This window comes from Juglans regia, chromosome 9 (assembly GCF_001411555.2).
Source record: "Juglans regia cultivar Chandler chromosome 9, Walnut 2.0, whole genome shotgun sequence".
NCBI classification, from domain to species: Eukaryota; Viridiplantae; Streptophyta; class Magnoliopsida; order Fagales; family Juglandaceae; genus Juglans; species Juglans regia.
In genome coordinates, this window is record NC_049909.1 from 10,846,971 (window position 1) to 10,865,910 (window position 18,940).

The window sequence follows — 18,940 nt, forward strand, 5'->3', positions numbered from 1 at the left end:
CTCATCTGCATGAAGTCATATGTTGATCAATGTGTCCTTTTATTTTTCTTTCTATTTCATTTTTTTTCCCCCTTTCCAGAGCTGCAGAACTTTAACTTCCTGTGCATTGAGGCAATCATTGGCTTTCATTGTCGGGGATTATGCCAACTCCTCTTTTTTACCAATCGGTGCCTCATACTCATTTCCCTGAATGCCTTTCGTTCATTGACACGTTTATCATGACTATTTTTTTGGTTCATTGACACGTTTATCATGACTATTATTTCCACATCATAATCGAGTCTTTTGTTACAGTTTCTTGTTGGATAAGCCTTTATTTCCTTATTGAATCATAAGCAACCATGACTATAAAGATAAACAACTTGAATAACAACACAAGCATTTCAAGAATTGAACATTAAATCAACAAAATGAATCAACACAAAGAATAACAACACAAGAATAGGAGGCAGGCAACCTCAAATCAAAAGCATTACTACAACACAATTTTCAGATAAAGGGGAGATTATCTGGAGTGGAAAGTCTTAATTAGCTCAAGAACTGAACTTCGACTTTATAGATTCGACAACCTTTTCTTCTACTTGGAAGGCCCTCGTTAGAACATCATCTGGAATCGAGGGTGTTGAAGCAAAGAGAGTAAAGGGAAGGACCACAGCCCCAGGTAACTGACTGTTGAAAGCCGCAATGGTAAGGGCCTTCCCTACTCCAACGTTCTTTTGGAAGTGTACAAGTCCTTTAGGAATGACAAACATCTGCCCAGCAGTCAAGACTTTAGAGTGATACACATTCCCAGTTGTCACAAACCCCACAAGTAGCTTCCCTTCAATGATCACGCCGCTCTCGGTTGCACGAGGGTGAGAGTGGGGTGGATTAACTCCTCCCGGAGCAAAGTCCACTCTGTTCATTGAAATCCCAAGCGTGTTGAGTGCAGGAAAAGTAAGGACATTACCTCCAGTGACGTTTGAGCCAAAGATGTTTGATGTGTCACCAACTTTGGTTAAACCATCAAAGAAGAAATCATCTGAAGTTACTTCTGAGGCAGGTTTGCAAGGGAAGCCATTAACTGATATAGAGGCACTCAGATCTGCCACACAGAAATCCTGTAATGAATCGGGGTCGGCTGCAAAGGAAAGCAAGGGGAGAAGCAACAACACGACAAGGTATGACAGCATGTGGACGTGTGAAGTTGATGGAATCTTCATGGCTGCAATTGGCTTTTGGTTTTTAGAAGTAATGGGTTTTTTTTTTTTTTCCTTTTTGTAGATGAGATACTGGGATACTCCAGAGGTTGGGAATAATGGTCCTTTATATAGAACTTTTCCTCTCCTGGAAACCCCACAAGTCTTCATCTTTATCATTTTGATTTATCCGAGGCAAGTATCATATCGACCAAGTCAAATGATGTAGGGGATACAAAAACGTCCAGAAGATCATGTAGAAAATGAGTTTGTAGCAGAAAAGTTTTTTTTTATAATTAATAAGAACTTATTACCAAGAATAGGCACAGTGCAAGTACACAGGAAGTATACAAAGAAAATACCTACTGCACATTAGAAAGTAGGAAACTACAACAGAAACAGATTAGAAAAGTAAAAGCTTTTTGACACATCTGGAAATTTGTTGGGTTTTTGTCAGGCAAAAATCTATAAACTTATTGACACATTTGACACACCATTGAATTAGAAAAGCATTTGCCAACGGCCTGTGGCCTGATGGCACAACACCCACATCTCCAAAATGGAGATCATGGGTTCGACCCCCCCCCCTCTCCCAAATGTATAAAAAAAATTAAAAAAGTATTTGGTGTTTTCTAGTTTTTACCATTGAATTAGAAAAGTATTGGTGTTCTAATTTTTTTTATAACTTTATGGATTCCATAACAATTTGTGCGTTACACATCAGGCTTGCAAATAGCAAAACTCTTTTTGTTAGAGATTACAAGATGCAAATAGTAAATTCTTAGATGTCGGTTGAAAGATAATCTAAGTTGTTTTCCTGGGACAAGATCAATTCAATAACTTGGGCAGGTTCGTGAGCCATGATCTCAAGGACAAGGAAAGCAGTTCACAAAAGTTAAGTTGGCATGACCTCTTCCTGCTGTTGCAGAGTTTTATTGACTCCTTCAACATTGTGAAACTGAAATTACTTTCTATGGAGATATTAATCATGGAAAGACCAATTACAAGATTTCCAGATAGCCCTGGATGGGCCTCTTTTCAACGACAAAGTAACTGAGGAAGTGCTTCCTAAGAAGTTTTCACACTGTTATCTGCTATGATATATATAAATAATAAAACCACCAAAATTACAATAATCAACTTAGTATTTCTATTTATTTAGTGGTAAAATCATACATGGTGGAGCAGCATAGCTGATCACCTAATTGAACGTTTCCGCATTGCATGGTTTGACTAGGAAAGGGTGCGTATATTTTAAAGGTTAGGTAGCAGCAGCCTCTCATCAGATGGTGAAAAAATCAGCTCACGAAAGCTAGAATAGGAGCCGTACATTGCAATTAAAAAGTCATTTTTTATCATTTGACCTTTCTTTTCGGACGACATTATTGGTGTGTACACACGTACAGAAAATGCTAGTATAGCCGCTCAAACTTAATGCTCAGCGGTAAACGCTGGCGGCCCGCTAGCACCATGCTTACAAAAATATGTACATGACAGCCCATGTACACACATCTACATCACAACTGCATAATAATTCCATCACTTCACACACACGGCCACACAGAACATAATTTCATAATTCCATCAACAATCATTTTTAAGGTCAGTCCATAGAACCACTTACAGTACTGAGTGGAAATTTCTGGATGATCGAGGCGTCTTGAGTTCTGTAGCTTGTCCTGGGCGTTCCCGTTAGCGGGTGAGGCGACGGTCCTCCGAGTGGTCGTGGGAGTCTCGGACAGAGAGGGACAATGCGTGTGTGTGTGTGCGCGCGCATTACTGGGATAGAGAGACAGAGAGCATGAGAGAAACAGAGAGGATAAAAGCTTTGTCTGATGCTTTGAAAAGCAACAACTATGATTATGAGCCTATGCTACGATCGTGCGGTGGAGACAAAGGCCGAAAGGGAGGGGAGGGTCTACGGTGGTGTGTTTTGCTGGACTGGAGTGTGGTGGATTGCGGCGGCAGAGCCCGAACCGAGAGAAAATGGGAAAGGAACGAGAGAGACAGAGACAGAGAGAGAGGGAGAGATGAACGAAAAGGAGTCCTTATGGCCACCGGCGCCGGCATGGCGTGGCGTGGCGGTGACAAGGCGAGCTGTAGATGTGGAGCAGCGGTTTGTCTACAGAGAGAGATCAGAAAAAGAAAGGAAATGTTTTTAGGGTAAGGGTACGTGGGCTGGGCTTTGGGGCTCAAAATTGGGCTTGGGTTAAAACATAGTTGGGCCTGGGTTTTTCAATGGTCGGAGTTTTTACCGTAAGTTATAAATTTTTAAACTTGAACGTAGAATAAAAATATTTAATACGTAAATTGATGTCAATATTCTTTCAAAATATTAATGTCATCAATTATCATATTCATGATTCTCAATAAACATGTATATGATATATGGAAAATAAAACATATTTGGGATTAAGAAATTCACATCTAATACTCTTTTATTACTAAAATCTCTTCATTCCTTTTCAATAGGTTAAGAGTAGTGGTAAATTCAATCTGATCAAGTCAGTTCAGAGAGTATTTTTTGGACCGGACCAAATCCCTTTAGTCTAGGGTTTTTCTATTCTGAACTGGACCGAACTCCTAAGAGCACTAGCATTGGTTTATCTGTATGCATATGCAAAATCACATCTTTCGGACATTGATTTTGCACATCAAGAAAAATTCACATATTGGATTATGCATCTTTGAGCCAAATAATTATAAAATTATTTTTTCTTTCGGATTTCTTTTCAAGAGAGAGAGCAAGAAGAAAAAAATATTTCGAGAAAGGGTTTGTTTCCGTTGGTGTTGAGAGAGAGAGAGAGGGGGATAAGAGAGAAAAAAATAGTAAAATAAGTTTGGAGAGTGAACAGTACATCTTCAAATTTTAAAAAATATTGTTCATAGCTAAGCAAATTTTTGGATATGCATAATCCAATACTAGTGCTCTAAAGGAACCGGACTGGACCGGTCCCTATCGATCAGGTTCGGTCCGTTCTTTTTTCTTTTTTGCACATAAATTAATAAAAAAAATTATTTAAATTAGTAAAATTAAAATTAAGTAAACTATTTAATGTGGATTATGTAATTAAATACTTAAATCATTAAAACATAATTAATTATATATATGATGATAATTGCTAATTTGTTATTAACTATGTAAATGTATTATGATAGTTAATACATAATAGACTATATTAAACTTTCTACATTTTGTATATTATTAATAAATAATTGTCAATTAATTATTAAACTTTATCACATTATTTATGATATATTATTAATTAATAGCATATATTATTTAATATTTTATATGGTCAATGATAAATTATATGAAAATTACATTAAATTATATAATTACTACATAAAAATAATATTTTAAATTATTAAAAATATTTTAACTATATATATAGTTCAGTCCGGTCCAGAATTTATAGACCGCGAGACCGGACCGAATTTATTCAGTTCACAATATATGGGACCGAGACCGACCGGGAGATTATATATATATATATAATCATCAGTGAACAAGTAGCAAAGATTGGATAGTAGTTGTGATACCTCATATGATAAGGATAAAAGTATGTAGTGTATGAGATCCCACATTACTTGGAAATGAGAAATTATTGCTCTTTTTAAGATTCTAATGAGGCTTTAATTGTATCATTGACTAGTCATTTTAGAATATAGGTCATGTGGTTTGGACTTTCTATTAGAACGTTACAGTAGTAAAATATACAAGACAATGTGCAAGCATAATATAGTTAGCATTAGTCTTACACCAAAATAGAAAACATTCTATCAATTATAAAACAAAAGATTTGGATTCAAAAGCATCCAATCTTAAAGGGATAAACAATAATACTCCAAGCAACTCATTGGGCTCAATAGGCTTTTTGGTTATCCACTTTTTATGGATCCCTCATCAGATATGAATATCTGTGTTTCCTTTCTACCTTACTTGACATCACCAAAAGTCTCTCAGCTCCCTTGTAATAGAAGTAGCACAGATTTTAGTCCAGCTCAGCAACAAATAACTTTTTTCTAATTCTAGTGCCTAATACAATCTTTAAAGCACTTTTCTCATTCTCTGTCGTCCCATGCACTAAACCAAAGTCAATCGATAGGTTGCATTCAAAATTTGAAGCTTTTGCAGACATCAAGGGCAATGCAATCTTAAAGCTATTTCACCTGCACAACATCAAGTTAGAACTTCTCTCTCTTTGTTTTGGTTCAACAAAATTACTTTATGACACAAAAACTGATTTATTGATCAAATGTCATTACATAAAGGGAAATCAACAAACAAGCTATAAATTATGACGATTTTAAAATTCCATTACCTGCAGTGAAGCACTTCAATCAATTTGAATTTCAAAATTTATACATTGCTCATGGCAAGCATGAACTAAGAAAAGCGTTAGCTATCCATGTTTAAAGAGTTAGCTAGTCGAACTTGCTTAGCAAGTAATGGAAAATTTATTTCAGCTCAATTATATTGAAGCAAGGCTTGGACAAGTATCCAATCCTTTTGATATTCTTAATCAATGTTGTCACTTGTAGACTCATTTTCTCTATATAAGTATGAGGGAAAAAAAACTGCATATACAATCAGCAGTAGCATCTGGAACCAGCACTAGGCTTCCTATGACTTTTTAGCCATTAGTAACAGCTGTACATCAAACATGATATTTGAAAAAGTGCAAGGAGTGATGCCCATTCAGAACAAACAGCACTGTTATTTGTATCTTATCAACTTTGAATAAAGCAACCACCTTTCCTCTGACTGGATATCCATCTCCTATATGTGTGTAGGATCTTCAGAGAATCTTGACTCATAAGTGAACATATAATGAAAGAAAACTAAGGATAATTAATTGGAAGTAAATTTCATGTACCATAAAAAGATTAGGCTAAGAATGAATCATCATTCTCTTCAAGATTCATTGTCACCAATTGCCGAAGTTTACGCATATTTCGAGATATCTCTATCAGAAGTCTTGCCCCTTCACTATGTTTCTCGAGTGTCTGAGCAGCATGCTCTAGGAATCCATTATCTGCTTCAAGGTCCTTTACCCTTTGACTAAGATGAGATAATTCTTTTGTTAGGATAGATTTTCTTTGCTTTCCTGCAACATCAGAGCAAATAAGTGATCATTTGAGAGTGATTTGGATGCATAAATAATTATTAAAGAGATGCTCATAAACTACTTGTGTAGATTTCCAGTATGTATCTAATCATCAATATGCTTAAAAACATGCTGATGCTATAATAACACAGATGGATCTGTATTTATGTTACCTGTCTCATCATTTGTTTCCTCAACACGGTTAGAGCTAGACTCTGAGGAAAGAGCTCCATTTTCTGATAGGAAGTGATTTCTCTTCTCCAAATTTTTAAGCCTTCTGAGAGGATGTGTTTCCTCCCCTTTGAATTCTTTCAAGGATTCACTTTGTGTACCAGGTCCATATGCATCCTCTCCATTAATCTCCCCTTCATTGACACTAGAATTGGAACTGCAACTTTCAGATTTTGCACTGTAAGATGAGTATGGTTTTGATATATACTCTAGGTAATCCTCATTCGCCTCAACTTCAACGACTCTCTCGAAACCATCTTTTCTTAGGCTTCCATATTTTTCTCTATATTCCTCAATTTCATCCTTTAAAACCCTGATTTCTTCCTCTCTCTTGGCAAGCAAATCAATCGTTTCTTGTAGGACGTCTTGGTCATACTCTGCCTCCTCCTCCATCATTCTTTGATACTGCAAGGCTTCCATCTGAACAGCTGCCTTTTCTGCTTGTAATCTGGTGATCATGGCCATTGCATTGTTAGCTGCAACAGTTGAAGCACTTCTTTCTACATCCAATTCCATGTACAAAGCAATCAACGACTTGCGATCCAAGTGAACCTGTCTCTTCAAATGATGCAAAATGTAATCACCATCGGCTTCAATAATTGGCAGATTTTCCTCAGTACACCCTGAAGCAAACATTGTTTTTCCAAGTGGAGACTTCCTTGAACTCCTAGTACCAAACCTAGGACTGTTAGTGGGTGAATTTGTTGGTGAAATTCCAAAGAATCTGTTCCCTCTACCAAAGTTGGGGCTCTTGGAGGCATTGCCATTCAAATCCTCAGATTCTGTCAATAACAAAACTGTAGTAGCCTTGGCATCTTCCCTAACTGGGATTACAAAATGTAGATTACAAATGAATGATATGGTCCATAAAAGTACATTTAGTTAAGGTCATAACTTTATATTTTTTTAGAGAACTACTACAGACACAAAGAGATTATACAAAAGCAAACTCACAAACTGATGCGGTTTCATATGATGCGTTAGATCTACTTTACATAAAAAGTAACTTTACAATCTAACATACTGCATCAAGCCATGTCAGTTTGTGGATTTCCTTTTGTGTAATTCCTTTGTAACTAAAGTATTTCTCATTTTTTTAGCTAGCACGACACTAGTGAAAAATGAAATATACATTTACATGTTTATTGACAGATACATTTATAAGTATCAGAATATATTAAAAATTCAAGAGCAAAGAAACAATCAAGAAGAAAGTCTAGGTCTAGGTTATTAGTAGTGACTCTAAGATTTTGTATTGGAAGTTTGAAGAGGAGGAAGATCCTAAACTCACCTTGAGTGTCGGGAATGAATCCATTCGAGCCATCTTCAGGAGCTGAGTCATGTTCAGAAATAAATTTGGATTTTGCATATCGAGTGCGCGGCGAATTCAGACTGCAAGTCTCCCTTGATAATGTCACAAACGGTGCTCGTGGTGAAGGAGTGGGACTTAGTGAGTATGCATTGGCACCTTTTCCCTTTGAATATGATGATTTCATTTTCAAAGGGTCTCCACAACATGAACAATAGCGGATGCTACTCTTCTCAGCATGCACAAAATCATCATTTTTTCCTGCAGTCAAACTTAAAGGCATTTGGCTATCATCCCCAACAGAGCACTCGAGATCTTTATTCAAAATCTCAACTGCAGGCTTGTGCTTGATGCAATCAGAGTCTTTTTCTATTGCAAATGAAAAAAGGCAACCTTCACACATCTTTCTTACATCTGACAATTTCTTGTGATTGTGGCAATATGCCAGAGAGGAAACATCTTTCTTATGAGCTTCACACATCCAATCATTGTAGTAGAATTCAGGGTCTCTGTGGACCAATGCATGAGCAATTCTTGTGCAAAGCAGGCAAGGGACTTGCAATTCAAAAAGCTTGGCAAATTCATTGGCAACAAATGCAAGAAACCCATCAATGAATAGCATAATTATCATCACCCATTCAAGCATGGTGAAGATCAAGAAGTGTGGAAACTTTCCTAGTTCTTGTTCAACAAAACGTTTAAATGATCGATCTGCCATGTTTGTTTGAATTCAGAAACAAGAATAATGAAAGATAATGTTGATACTGGTTATTCTTATCCTTCACGCATGTCGTACGTGAATGATTGATTCAAGTGGGTATGGAATGAAAAATATGGAGCAAATAATAAATCAGAGTGCTTAGAGGCTAGAGCAATGAAAGATCATGACCTTGGTGAGATGAACTAGCAAACCCAGATCATGACCTTTCTTGGAAGGAGGTCAAAAATTGGATGTGCTCTAAACAAAAGATTTCAAATTTGGGTGGTGTACTTCATTTAAGTATTTAGCTACAAATAAGAAAAAAAAAAAAACTGATTAAAATTTTAAGGAAATTTCCCCAAATTTTAGCTAAAAAACACACTTTTCCTATTTTAGCAACTCATTTTTCAAAAACACCATACACCCCATTTTCTAAATTATCATTTATATTTCTTATTTGTTTAGAAAAAACAAGAAGTCATAAAATATGCTTTAAAATATTTTTTTATTTTAAAAGAAATATAACAATGGAATAAAAAAAATAAAAGAGAAAAATTTCAAAAAAAAAAAATTTTTAGGTGTTGAACAAATTACATTAAAAATGAGTCCCCCAAATGTAGGGAGCCAATACAGCAATCTTGAAATTTCTCCATAAAATAAGGAATCGAATTTGGGGTAGTTTTTTGTCAAAATTTAGCTACAAAGCTATTTTAGGAAAGTGAGCAAAATGCTAATGCTCTTAGGCAGACCATGCTGCTGAAATAACGGTCCATCTTGTACTATCTAACCAACCACCTGATAATGGTTGGATAGCATCATTTCCTACAAACTTTTTATTTTTTAACTAGATTTTTTTTTTTTTTTAAAAAAAAAAACGAGTGTTGAAAGCCCCAAAATATGGTAGAATGGTGCCATATAAAATAGAATCTATAATTTGGAAAAAAAATTATATATATATGGTTACTAAAGTGATTAACCCAAAAAGATAGGTGAAACTCCAAGATTTTTTTATTCGAGTTGGAATTACATTCAAGGAAAGAGTAATTAAAACAAATTAAAGAATATCAACATTTTTATTCATTACAATCGATCTCGTTCATTTATTTAATGAAAAATAGTATCTATATTTACAATTTTATATACATAATTATACATGCCGATGTGTCATCAGCTATAAATGGAAAAAATTTTAAAATTCGAAATTTGGAATTCAATGGTAGGGATATGAGGCGTCTACTTCCCTTTCTCTCTCTTAAAAAATAAAGGGGTCCAGATCTGATTTTCTCCGGAGCCTGCTCCTCCCTCTTCTTCCCTCTTCCTTCGTTCACTCACGTTGTCTATCAATATTTATTTTGTTTAGTCTTATTTTGCTTTATTCAAAATTGAAAAAGATAGATCTACAGCTTTCCGACAACTCTCGAGAGATACGCACGACATAAGCAGATTCACAGGTCAAAAATCGTTCAGAAGAAAGTGGTGGTTTTGCAAAAATCATCGTGCGTGGTTCTCACGCACCGCCCACATCTGCGTGGTCCTCACGTGCCATCCCTTCCAGCAGCTCTTCTCGACACATGTGCTAAATCACCGAACTCACCACCACCAGACCTTTCAGATCTAAACTTTATGGCTGAAAAGAGACAAGTGTGTTGCCTTCACAGGCTGTCACTGATTCTGAAGTCTACCGAAGTTGGTCCAAACTTTAATCTGTCATTTTTCTCATCTATCTTACTACTTTATTTTTTTTGTTTTCTTATTGTTAGTTAAAATAAATAAAAAAGTTTGTCTCTTGGACGTTTGTTTGTAGAGGTTGAGTCCTCTCTTTCTATGAAGGGTGTGATTGAGTCTCTGTTTAGACAGAGAGTATTGTCTTTTGGACGTTTGTCTATAGAGAGTATCAACAATAGTGAAGATCAGACCAGCCACAAAAAGAAATAGTGTATTGGTGGAGTTTCAAATACATTATTTTGGTTTATGATATCATGTTTGATATGGGGACATCTCAGAATGTATCCGGTCAAAGATATAATTTTCTCTGATGAATGAATGATGACTCACGACAGTTTCCCTTCAAAAAAAAAAAAAAGTAGTGATAAAATGAGACTGCTACTTAGTACATGTAATATTGTGCGTAAAATTATACATTTGTATAAAACTACTCTTATATAATTTTTTAAATATTATTTTATTTACTAGAAGAAATTGATTTATTTTGTATTTCACCAAATTTCATTTTCAAGGAAGAGACTATATTATGGAATTGGTTGAATATTTTTTTCAAAGGCACGATTATAATACATTCGTATGATATTTTTAAACTTTTCTTCTTTTTTAGATAAATAAATTATTTAGTATCACCAAATCATTAGCGCCACGATATCATGCTCCGTCCTATTTTTTAAAAAATAGAAAATATTGTTCGAACTAGACTATGTTGTAAATTTTAAACACTTTTAAGCTTTTTTTTAAACTAAGCGTAAATTTTAAACCCTTCGCTTAGGGGTGTAAATTTATACCGAAAAATCAATCCGGACTGGATATGATCGGTTTTTCCGGTTTTACCAGTCCGATCCGGGACAGTTATAACATAAAATATTAATCTTAAATATGAACATTTGTAATTTGTTTGATCATATGTTATTAATATAATTATATATAAGATAATGTTATATAATTTATAAAATAAAATTTTAATCTTAAAGATAAAAATTTAATTGATCATATGCTTTAAACATAAAAATATATATTAAATTATATTATATATAGTCTAATATATTATATAGTTATACTAATATATAAGTTTATAACTAATACTAATATATAATATAGACTCTAGTTATTCTTATACTAATATAGTTATACTAAATCACTATAAGTTTATAACTAATACTAGAGTCTAATACTATATTACTAGTAGTAATATACTTTAAATCTATGTATAAATTAGTATATAAATCACTATACTAAATAATCACATATAAAATAATGATATAGTAATACTAATACTAAATTACTATACTAATACTATCACTATAATACTATCAATAATATAGTTATAATAAATTAAACTCACTATAACAATTAATAAATACTAATATATAGTTATTCTAATCACTATAACTAATAGTCTAATACTAATATTTATAATAATATTAGAGTCTAACACTATATTACTAGCAATATACTTTAAGTCTATGTATAAATTAGTATATAAATCACTATACTAAATACTAAATTACTATACTAAAACTATCACTATAATACTATCAATAATATAGTTATAATAAATTAAATTCACTATAACAATTAACAAATACTAATATATAGTCTAAATCACTATAACTAATACCATACCAATAAATAGCTAATTAGTTATGCTAAATTGCTAATACCTAATATTAATACTATTATATAGTCTAATATATTATATAGTTATAACTAATACTAATATATATACTAATACTAATAGTCTAATATAGCCTATACTTATACTAATATAATTATACTATATCACTATAACTAATACTAATATATATCTATACTAAAAGTCTAATATTAATACTATTATATAGTCTAATATATTATATAGCTACACTAGTATATAACTAATATTAATATATAACTATACTAATAGTCTAATATAGACTATAGTTATACTTATACTAATCTATATTAAATCACTATAAGTCTATAACAATTTTTTTTAATAGGTTAATTCACTATAACAAAATATATATATATATATATAATATACCAAAAACAAAAAACAAAAAATATATAACTATATATATTATATGGTATTAAATTACTCTAAGAAACACGCATTTTGTTCCCCAACCCCCTCCCTCTCGGTTTGCTTTCTTCGGTTCCACCTTCCATAATAATCTTAGATCCCCTCGCCTCTCCAGGAACTGTGCCACACGTAACAGGCTAATAGCCTTCATTGCATCCTCCAGTCCCTCCGTTGGTGCCCCTCTCTTCCTCACTTTCTGCCTCTCTGCAACTCTCGGCCTCCATCTCTGCCCTCTCTGCATCCAATGTTCTCGGCCTCACCTCTCTACCTCACTCTCTCAGCGTCTCACGCAGCCCTCCCATCTCTCAGGCAGCCGACTCTCACGTCTCTCTGCTTCGACGGTAATTTTTCTTGAAGATCTTTATTTGTCTAACGTCAATACTCAATAGTGAAGCATTGAAGCTCTGTTTGTTTAATCTGCAATGATATGTTTGGGTTGCGGACTTCCTAGTTTTTTTTTTTCTAAGGACCACATTAGCCTAAAGCTCTGTTTGATTAAGCATTTGAGATTCTGAGTTGAATGAAAGCTTTCAAGTGGCTTTGCTCCATTGCATATCATTTGTTTTAAACTGATTTTATCATCTGCATCTGCATATCATTATCATCGATTCATCTGCTAAGTCAAAAATCCCATTATTCTCTTTTATGTTCCAAAATGATTTAATCATCTGCATCTGCATATTACAACATCTCATATTGTTTTAAACTGTGAAGGCTCAACAAAAATAAATAAAAATAAAATAAGAAATAATAACATATAAGAAATTACTTTGAAATTAATATATGCATGCAGATAGGAGACTTTCATATATGGATTGGGTGAAGAAATTAATTGGAGCTTATAATATTAATATATTTATATATATATATATATTTATTCTAGCATATATAAACCCACTATAGTAGATGGATGTTTATAGTTAAAAGAATGGTTGTATTTGGTCTTTGACATTGAATGAAGCAAAATATAGTAGTTGGACAGGTTGCCTGCATTAAGCTCGACCTTTGGTTTAGTTATTAATAATTATATAGTTATAGGCTATAGCTGCTTTTATTATGATGTTTATTTTTGTTACTACATATATAAACCGAAAAACTAGACCGGATTGAAAACCGGTAAAACCGAAAGTACTGGTTTAAGAGGGTAATTGGTGCATAATCGATTTTGAAAAATATAAAACCAGTACATATCGGTTCGGTCCTAAATTTGGTCTAAACTTGGACCGGTTACACCCCTATTAGGGGTGTAAATTTACACCGAAAAATCAAAAAATTGGTCCAGACTGGACCGGACCGATTTTGAACCGGTCTGGTTCGGGACCGGTTCGTGTATTAGGAAAATCGGCCGAAACCGGTCCGTTTCCGGTTTTACACTTTCCCGAACCAAACCGGTAGGAGAAATATATATATATATATATATCTAAATTAATATTTTATATATAAATTTTATTATTTTATACAAAATTAATATTATACAAAATAGTTTTTGTATATAAGTTTTATATATAATATATAATTATATGTGAAAGTTGTATATATAATTATATATCGTATATGAAATAATTTCATTTTATAATTTATAAATTATAAGTTAAAACATAAAATGTTAATCTTAAATATAAACATTTGTAATTTGTTTGATCATATGTTATTAATATAATTATATATAAGATAATGTTATATAATTTATAAAATAAAAGTTTAATTTTAAAGATGAAAATTTAATTGATCATATGCTTTAAACATAAAAATATCTATTAAATTATATTATATATAGTCTAATATATTATATAGTTATACTAATATATAAATTTATAACTAATTCTAATATATAACTATACTAATAGTATAATATTAGTACTATTATATAGTCTAATATATTATATAGCTAAATCACTATAAGTTTATAACTAATACTAGAGTCTAATACTATATTACTAGTAGTAATATACTTTAAATCTATGTATAAATTAGTATATAAATCACTATACTAAATAATCACATATAAAATAATGATATAGTAATACTAATACTAAATTACTATACTAATACTATCACTATAATACCATCAATAATATAGTTATAATAAATTAAACTCACTATAACAATTAATAAATACTAATATATAGTTATTCTAATCACTCTAACTAATAGTCTAATTGTAACACCCCGCTCCTTCCTTCTGATGTAAGACTTCTTCTTTCTGACGTTAGCAAATTTCGAGGGCGCAAATTATGCAATAGTCCGCCCTTCTCTCTAACGACTGCGAGCCTTGTTAGGCGTGCCGAATCTCGATGGCATGTTTTTAAATATACTATATGATTTCTAAAGCTAGCTTTGTGTTTTGAAGTTATGTGTATTTTAAATGGAATATTCTCATTGTTATTTAACTAAGTAATATTTTAAATAACTCAATTATAATATCTTTAAAGAGCTCCAAAAATATTATAATTATGGAGAATCATTTATATAAATGATTCCAGTTATTTAAAATATTATGAGATTTAAATTATGTTTAAAACTCTAATTAAATTAAATAGTTTTATTCTTTTAAAGATGTTAAACAAGACTTCATCATTTTATTAATAATGAAGGAATATTATTTTATTAACTAAAATTTAGTTTAAATAATATTCTACCTTAATTCCTCTAAGGGCTTTTAATTAAGTTAATGTTTATGCATTTTAAATCAGTGTTTGAGATCCGTCGTTAGATCGTTCCGTAGATTCTTAGATGTTGGGTTTTAGAATAAAACCCCAGCCCCTCTCTCTTCTCCCTCACTTTTTCCCTCCACCCTCTCTCTCCTTTGGCTTGCATTGCACGACACTCTCTCTGGCCCGATTCCTCCACTACCCAGCCTGGCGCCGCCGTGCGCCGGTGAGCCTCACTGCCCCTTCTACTGGCACCTCCTCACTCCGGCGTGTCCCCCCACACTAGTCTCCCTTTCTCACGCTCTCTCTTCCTCTCTCTCGGTGGTGCACAGCCCAAATGAGCTTGATGTTGCTGCGCCGCCATGCGCCGTCCTCCAGCGCCACCACCTCCACAGTAGCCTCCCCTTCCACCGGCCATCCTCCTTCAGCGAGCTCGGCCTCCATCTCCCTATCGTTTGCCCCCACGAGTCCACCTCTCTCTTGCACAGGTTTCTCGTCATCCACCACCATACGCCGCCACACACAGTGTGACCACCCTCTCCGGCATCCTTAGGCCACCACCGACCCATCCCAACCACCCATGGCCCGATCTACCACCCATGCATGCACACTCTCCCTCACTCTTTCTCACGGCATCTCTCCCTCTCACACGGCCATTTCTCTCTCCACCACCGTAGACCGTCATGCCACCACCACCGAGCCTCCACAACTCCACCAGCAACCTCCCTTGGTCTAATCCTAAACCCGAACCACCACTTTATATGGTGGGTAGCCACTACGCGTTGCTGACCGCCACTGTACACGGCTAGATCCGCCGTGTTACGCTCCTTGCCACCATCACAAGGTCACCACGAGCCCTTCCAAGACCACACATTTAGCTATCCAAACACCCAAACAGCCACCGTACGTGGGTTAGCCGCCACGTACAAGGCCTTCCGGCATCATCGACTGTGACGATCGGCGAGCAACGCACGGGTTATTCCGTCGATGGTATAACCCTCTATCTCACGTTATTTATGTTAGATGTTGATTAGGTTGTGGATTGTGCTGTTGGTATTTGTGGAGTTCGTTGTGTTGTGATGTGCTGTGTAATGAAGTGTTGGGCATTCTGTATAGTGAAGTGTGGTGCAGTGTTGTGGGCTGTGTTGTGTAGTGTTGTGGAGTATGTGTTGTAATGGTGGCGTGACGTTGTGTGGAATGAGAAGAGTACACGCTGAGTGTACTCTGTGTGGTGTAGCGTGTATGAAGGGAGTCCATGTGATGGAGTGATGCACCATATAGCGTGTATGCCATAGTGGTGATGTGGCGTAGTGTGTGTGAAAGGAGTATACGTGGAGTGTACTCCAAGGAGTGTAGTGACACACCGTGTGGCGTGTCACAGAGATAAGGATGATTGTGTGGTTAATGGGTGTAGAGCGTCGTGGTAAATAGTGTCGATAACTATGGAACAGTTTTCCAAAATTTCCACAGTTCCTGGAAGTAGTTATGGCATAGCCTGTAGTCTGAGGTGACAAGTGTCACCGTGATGGACTTATGGCTGAGAGTATGTGTGAAGTAGCAGAACAAGTATCAAAGTAGTGCAACGGAAGCATGACTGGGCAACGTCACGAAGTGGGTTACTGACAGTCGTGCTTGTGATGGGTGAGAAGTTAGCATAGAAATGACGTAGCGGGATGTTAGGTGACGTGACAAGGTCACGGTGTAGCTTGGGTGTAGTATCGAGCTATATGACATGACATAAGGCATAGTGGTGAATGGAGTCTTGTCGTATTAAGTGTTGGGATGAACTGTCAAAAGGGACGGATAGCATGAAAAGTCATGCTAGCGGGGTCAACGTGTCATATGTTGATCTCAGGTGATAAAGGGGTAAGGTACATGTATAATCTGGTTAGATACATGTGCCGAACGGATTCACCATATTTAATGTGTAATATATCCTAAACGTAGTTACATGGTGCTTAAGCCTCAGAGTCGGCTTAGAGCTGTGTGGCTCGTATGGATGAGAATGAGGATTTAGTGTGGGCTAAGGTGCATGAAAGTAGTGACGGGTGTATTGTCTAGGATTGGGATGCATGATTCCATCAGTCTGAATCATGCGTCGGAATGTGGTTAGTAAGAAGAGTAAGACGAAGGTCTTAGTGTCTTAATCCTAAGGTGAATCATGGGTTCACTTTAGTGGATGAGCACTCGAGGCAAGACCTTGAGTTGAAAGATGTGGTGACCGTAAGTGGTCCCCGAATGGTTTAGCATAGTAAAGGGCACGTAAGTGCACGTGATAGAAGGAGAGTATTCCAAGTGAAGCATAGTTCTATTTCTAATTTAAGTTGTAACACCCCGTATTTTAGTGTATTTTTACTGAAGGATTATTTTTATTTATTCAAAAATTTATCCTCTTATTTTAAAATTGGTTGGATTTTTAGTGAGTTTATTTCTATGATTTTAATTTGGTGAAAATTATTTTTATGTGCTTTCTTAATATTTATTTATTGTTATGCATTTAAATTACTTTTCATATTTAATTAATTACTGTGAGATTTAATTATTTCAATTTGACTTTACCATTACGTTTAAATTATTTTATTTAACTTGTGGTTTTAAAATCGTTTCCGTTTGATCATTTTTGTGACCTAAGTTATGAGGATTGGACCTCATTTCTTTTCCCCTATTTTTTTTTTTCTTTCATCTCCTTTTCTTTTCTTTTCCCTTTCTTTTCTTTTTCCCCTTATTTCTCCTTCGGTCCCCTTCTTCCCCGCGCGAGCCCCCTCCCTCTCTCTCTCCCCATGCGTCCGTCCACTCCCCCAGCCCACCGTCGTCGAGCCGCCGTGGTCGACACCGCCCACTCCATTCAGTTCGCCTGCCGCCGGCGACCTCACCCTACCAACCTCACCTCCATCCGCGCCACCGTTCTCCTCCACGCAGCCCTTCAAGCCGCGGCGTTACTTTCGCTCCAGCGCCGCCGTCGCACCACATCCGGCCACCATCTTCCTACCACTTCATCCCCGACCTCTTGGCAACCCAATGGACCCAACCCCGGCTCCGATCCGTCACCGGTGAAGCACAACCAAGCCCATCTCCGATTTCGGAATTCTTGGCCTAAAAACACCCCTTGCGCCGCCACCCACGGCAAACCACCACCATCACTAGCTTCACCGACCTCCCTAGGCCCTACTCTATCATTTTTGGGTCTTCGTTTGTCTCCGTTGAAAAGTGGGTATTTGTGACCCACGGCCACAGTGTATTTTACACTGTGGTGTTGCTCAGACGTCACCACTTGCAGCTTCGTGATCCTTCGGAAATTGTTATATTGCACTGTAAGTATTTCTCCAAAGAATTCTTGTGAATTTAATGTATTTTTACACTAACGCATTTCACTGTATTTAATCTACTTTTTGGTTTTGCCGGACTGAGTCCGAGGAGTTCGGGAGTCAGATGGATTGGTGATTGGAGTTGTTTGGTTGGATTTGATTGGTTTGTTATTGATGGTTGTAGACTAGTGTTGGTACATGTACATCTCATTATTTCATGCATGATCATGTTTGTAAAGAAAACTGGGTTTTCGTGTATTGCATTCATGCTCATGTGTGATTTGGAAAGTTATGATTTTATGTGAGAATATTTTTGGGTGCGTGTGTATCACGACCCCAAGCCGAGATGGGGCATTATCTCGGTGGAGCTCCTCTGGTTACTCGGGAGCGGAATAAACTGAGTAACGTCCCCTAGATTGTCGCTGGGCGACAATGGGATCGGACGAGAGATTCGTGCCGACTCCATGGTCCTTCTGCTGGCGGGGACTAGAGGATGCTTGGCTACGTATGCGCTGGGCGCGGAACTGGGCATCGCTCGTTGCGTAGTGGGTGCTTGGCTACGTACGCACTGGGCGCGGAACCGAGCATCGCTACGAAGTCAGGACGTGCGGATGGTCCCTTGGGGAGGCCATGGTGCATAGGTTAATAACGGATTAATTGGCTAT

The 18,940-nt window shown here is 35.8% G+C and overlaps 2 protein-coding genes across 3 annotated transcripts; both read right to left on the reverse strand.

Annotated features, from left to right (window-relative positions):
- Positions 1-367: 367 nt before the first annotated feature.
- LOC109000285 (germin-like protein subfamily T member 1) lies at positions 368-3,293 on the reverse strand. The gene has a single exon (XM_018977110.2). It carries the CDS (start codon positions 1,356-1,358, stop codon positions 534-536), a length of 825 nt encoding a protein of 274 aa, XP_018832655.2. The 5' UTR covers positions 1,359-3,293; the 3' UTR covers positions 368-533.
- Positions 3,294-4,809: 1,516 nt separating this feature from the next.
- LOC109000286 (probable myosin-binding protein 5) lies at positions 4,810-8,844 on the reverse strand. 2 transcript variants are annotated; one of them, XM_035694172.1, is made up of 4 exons: positions 7,812-8,844; positions 6,463-7,344; positions 6,059-6,289; positions 4,810-5,351 (listed from the first exon to the last, which is right to left on the reverse strand). In XM_035694172.1, exons 1-3 carry the CDS (start codon positions 8,545-8,547, stop codon positions 6,069-6,071), a joined length of 1,839 nt encoding a protein of 612 aa, XP_035550065.1. In that variant the 5' UTR covers positions 8,548-8,844; the 3' UTR covers positions 4,810-5,351; positions 6,059-6,068. The 2 variants fall into 2 exon arrangements, with proteins under 2 accessions (XP_035550065.1, XP_018832656.1); XM_018977111.2 differs by having other exon boundaries at positions 4,948-5,342; positions 7,812-8,813.
- Positions 8,845-18,940: the final 10,096 nt, after the last annotated feature.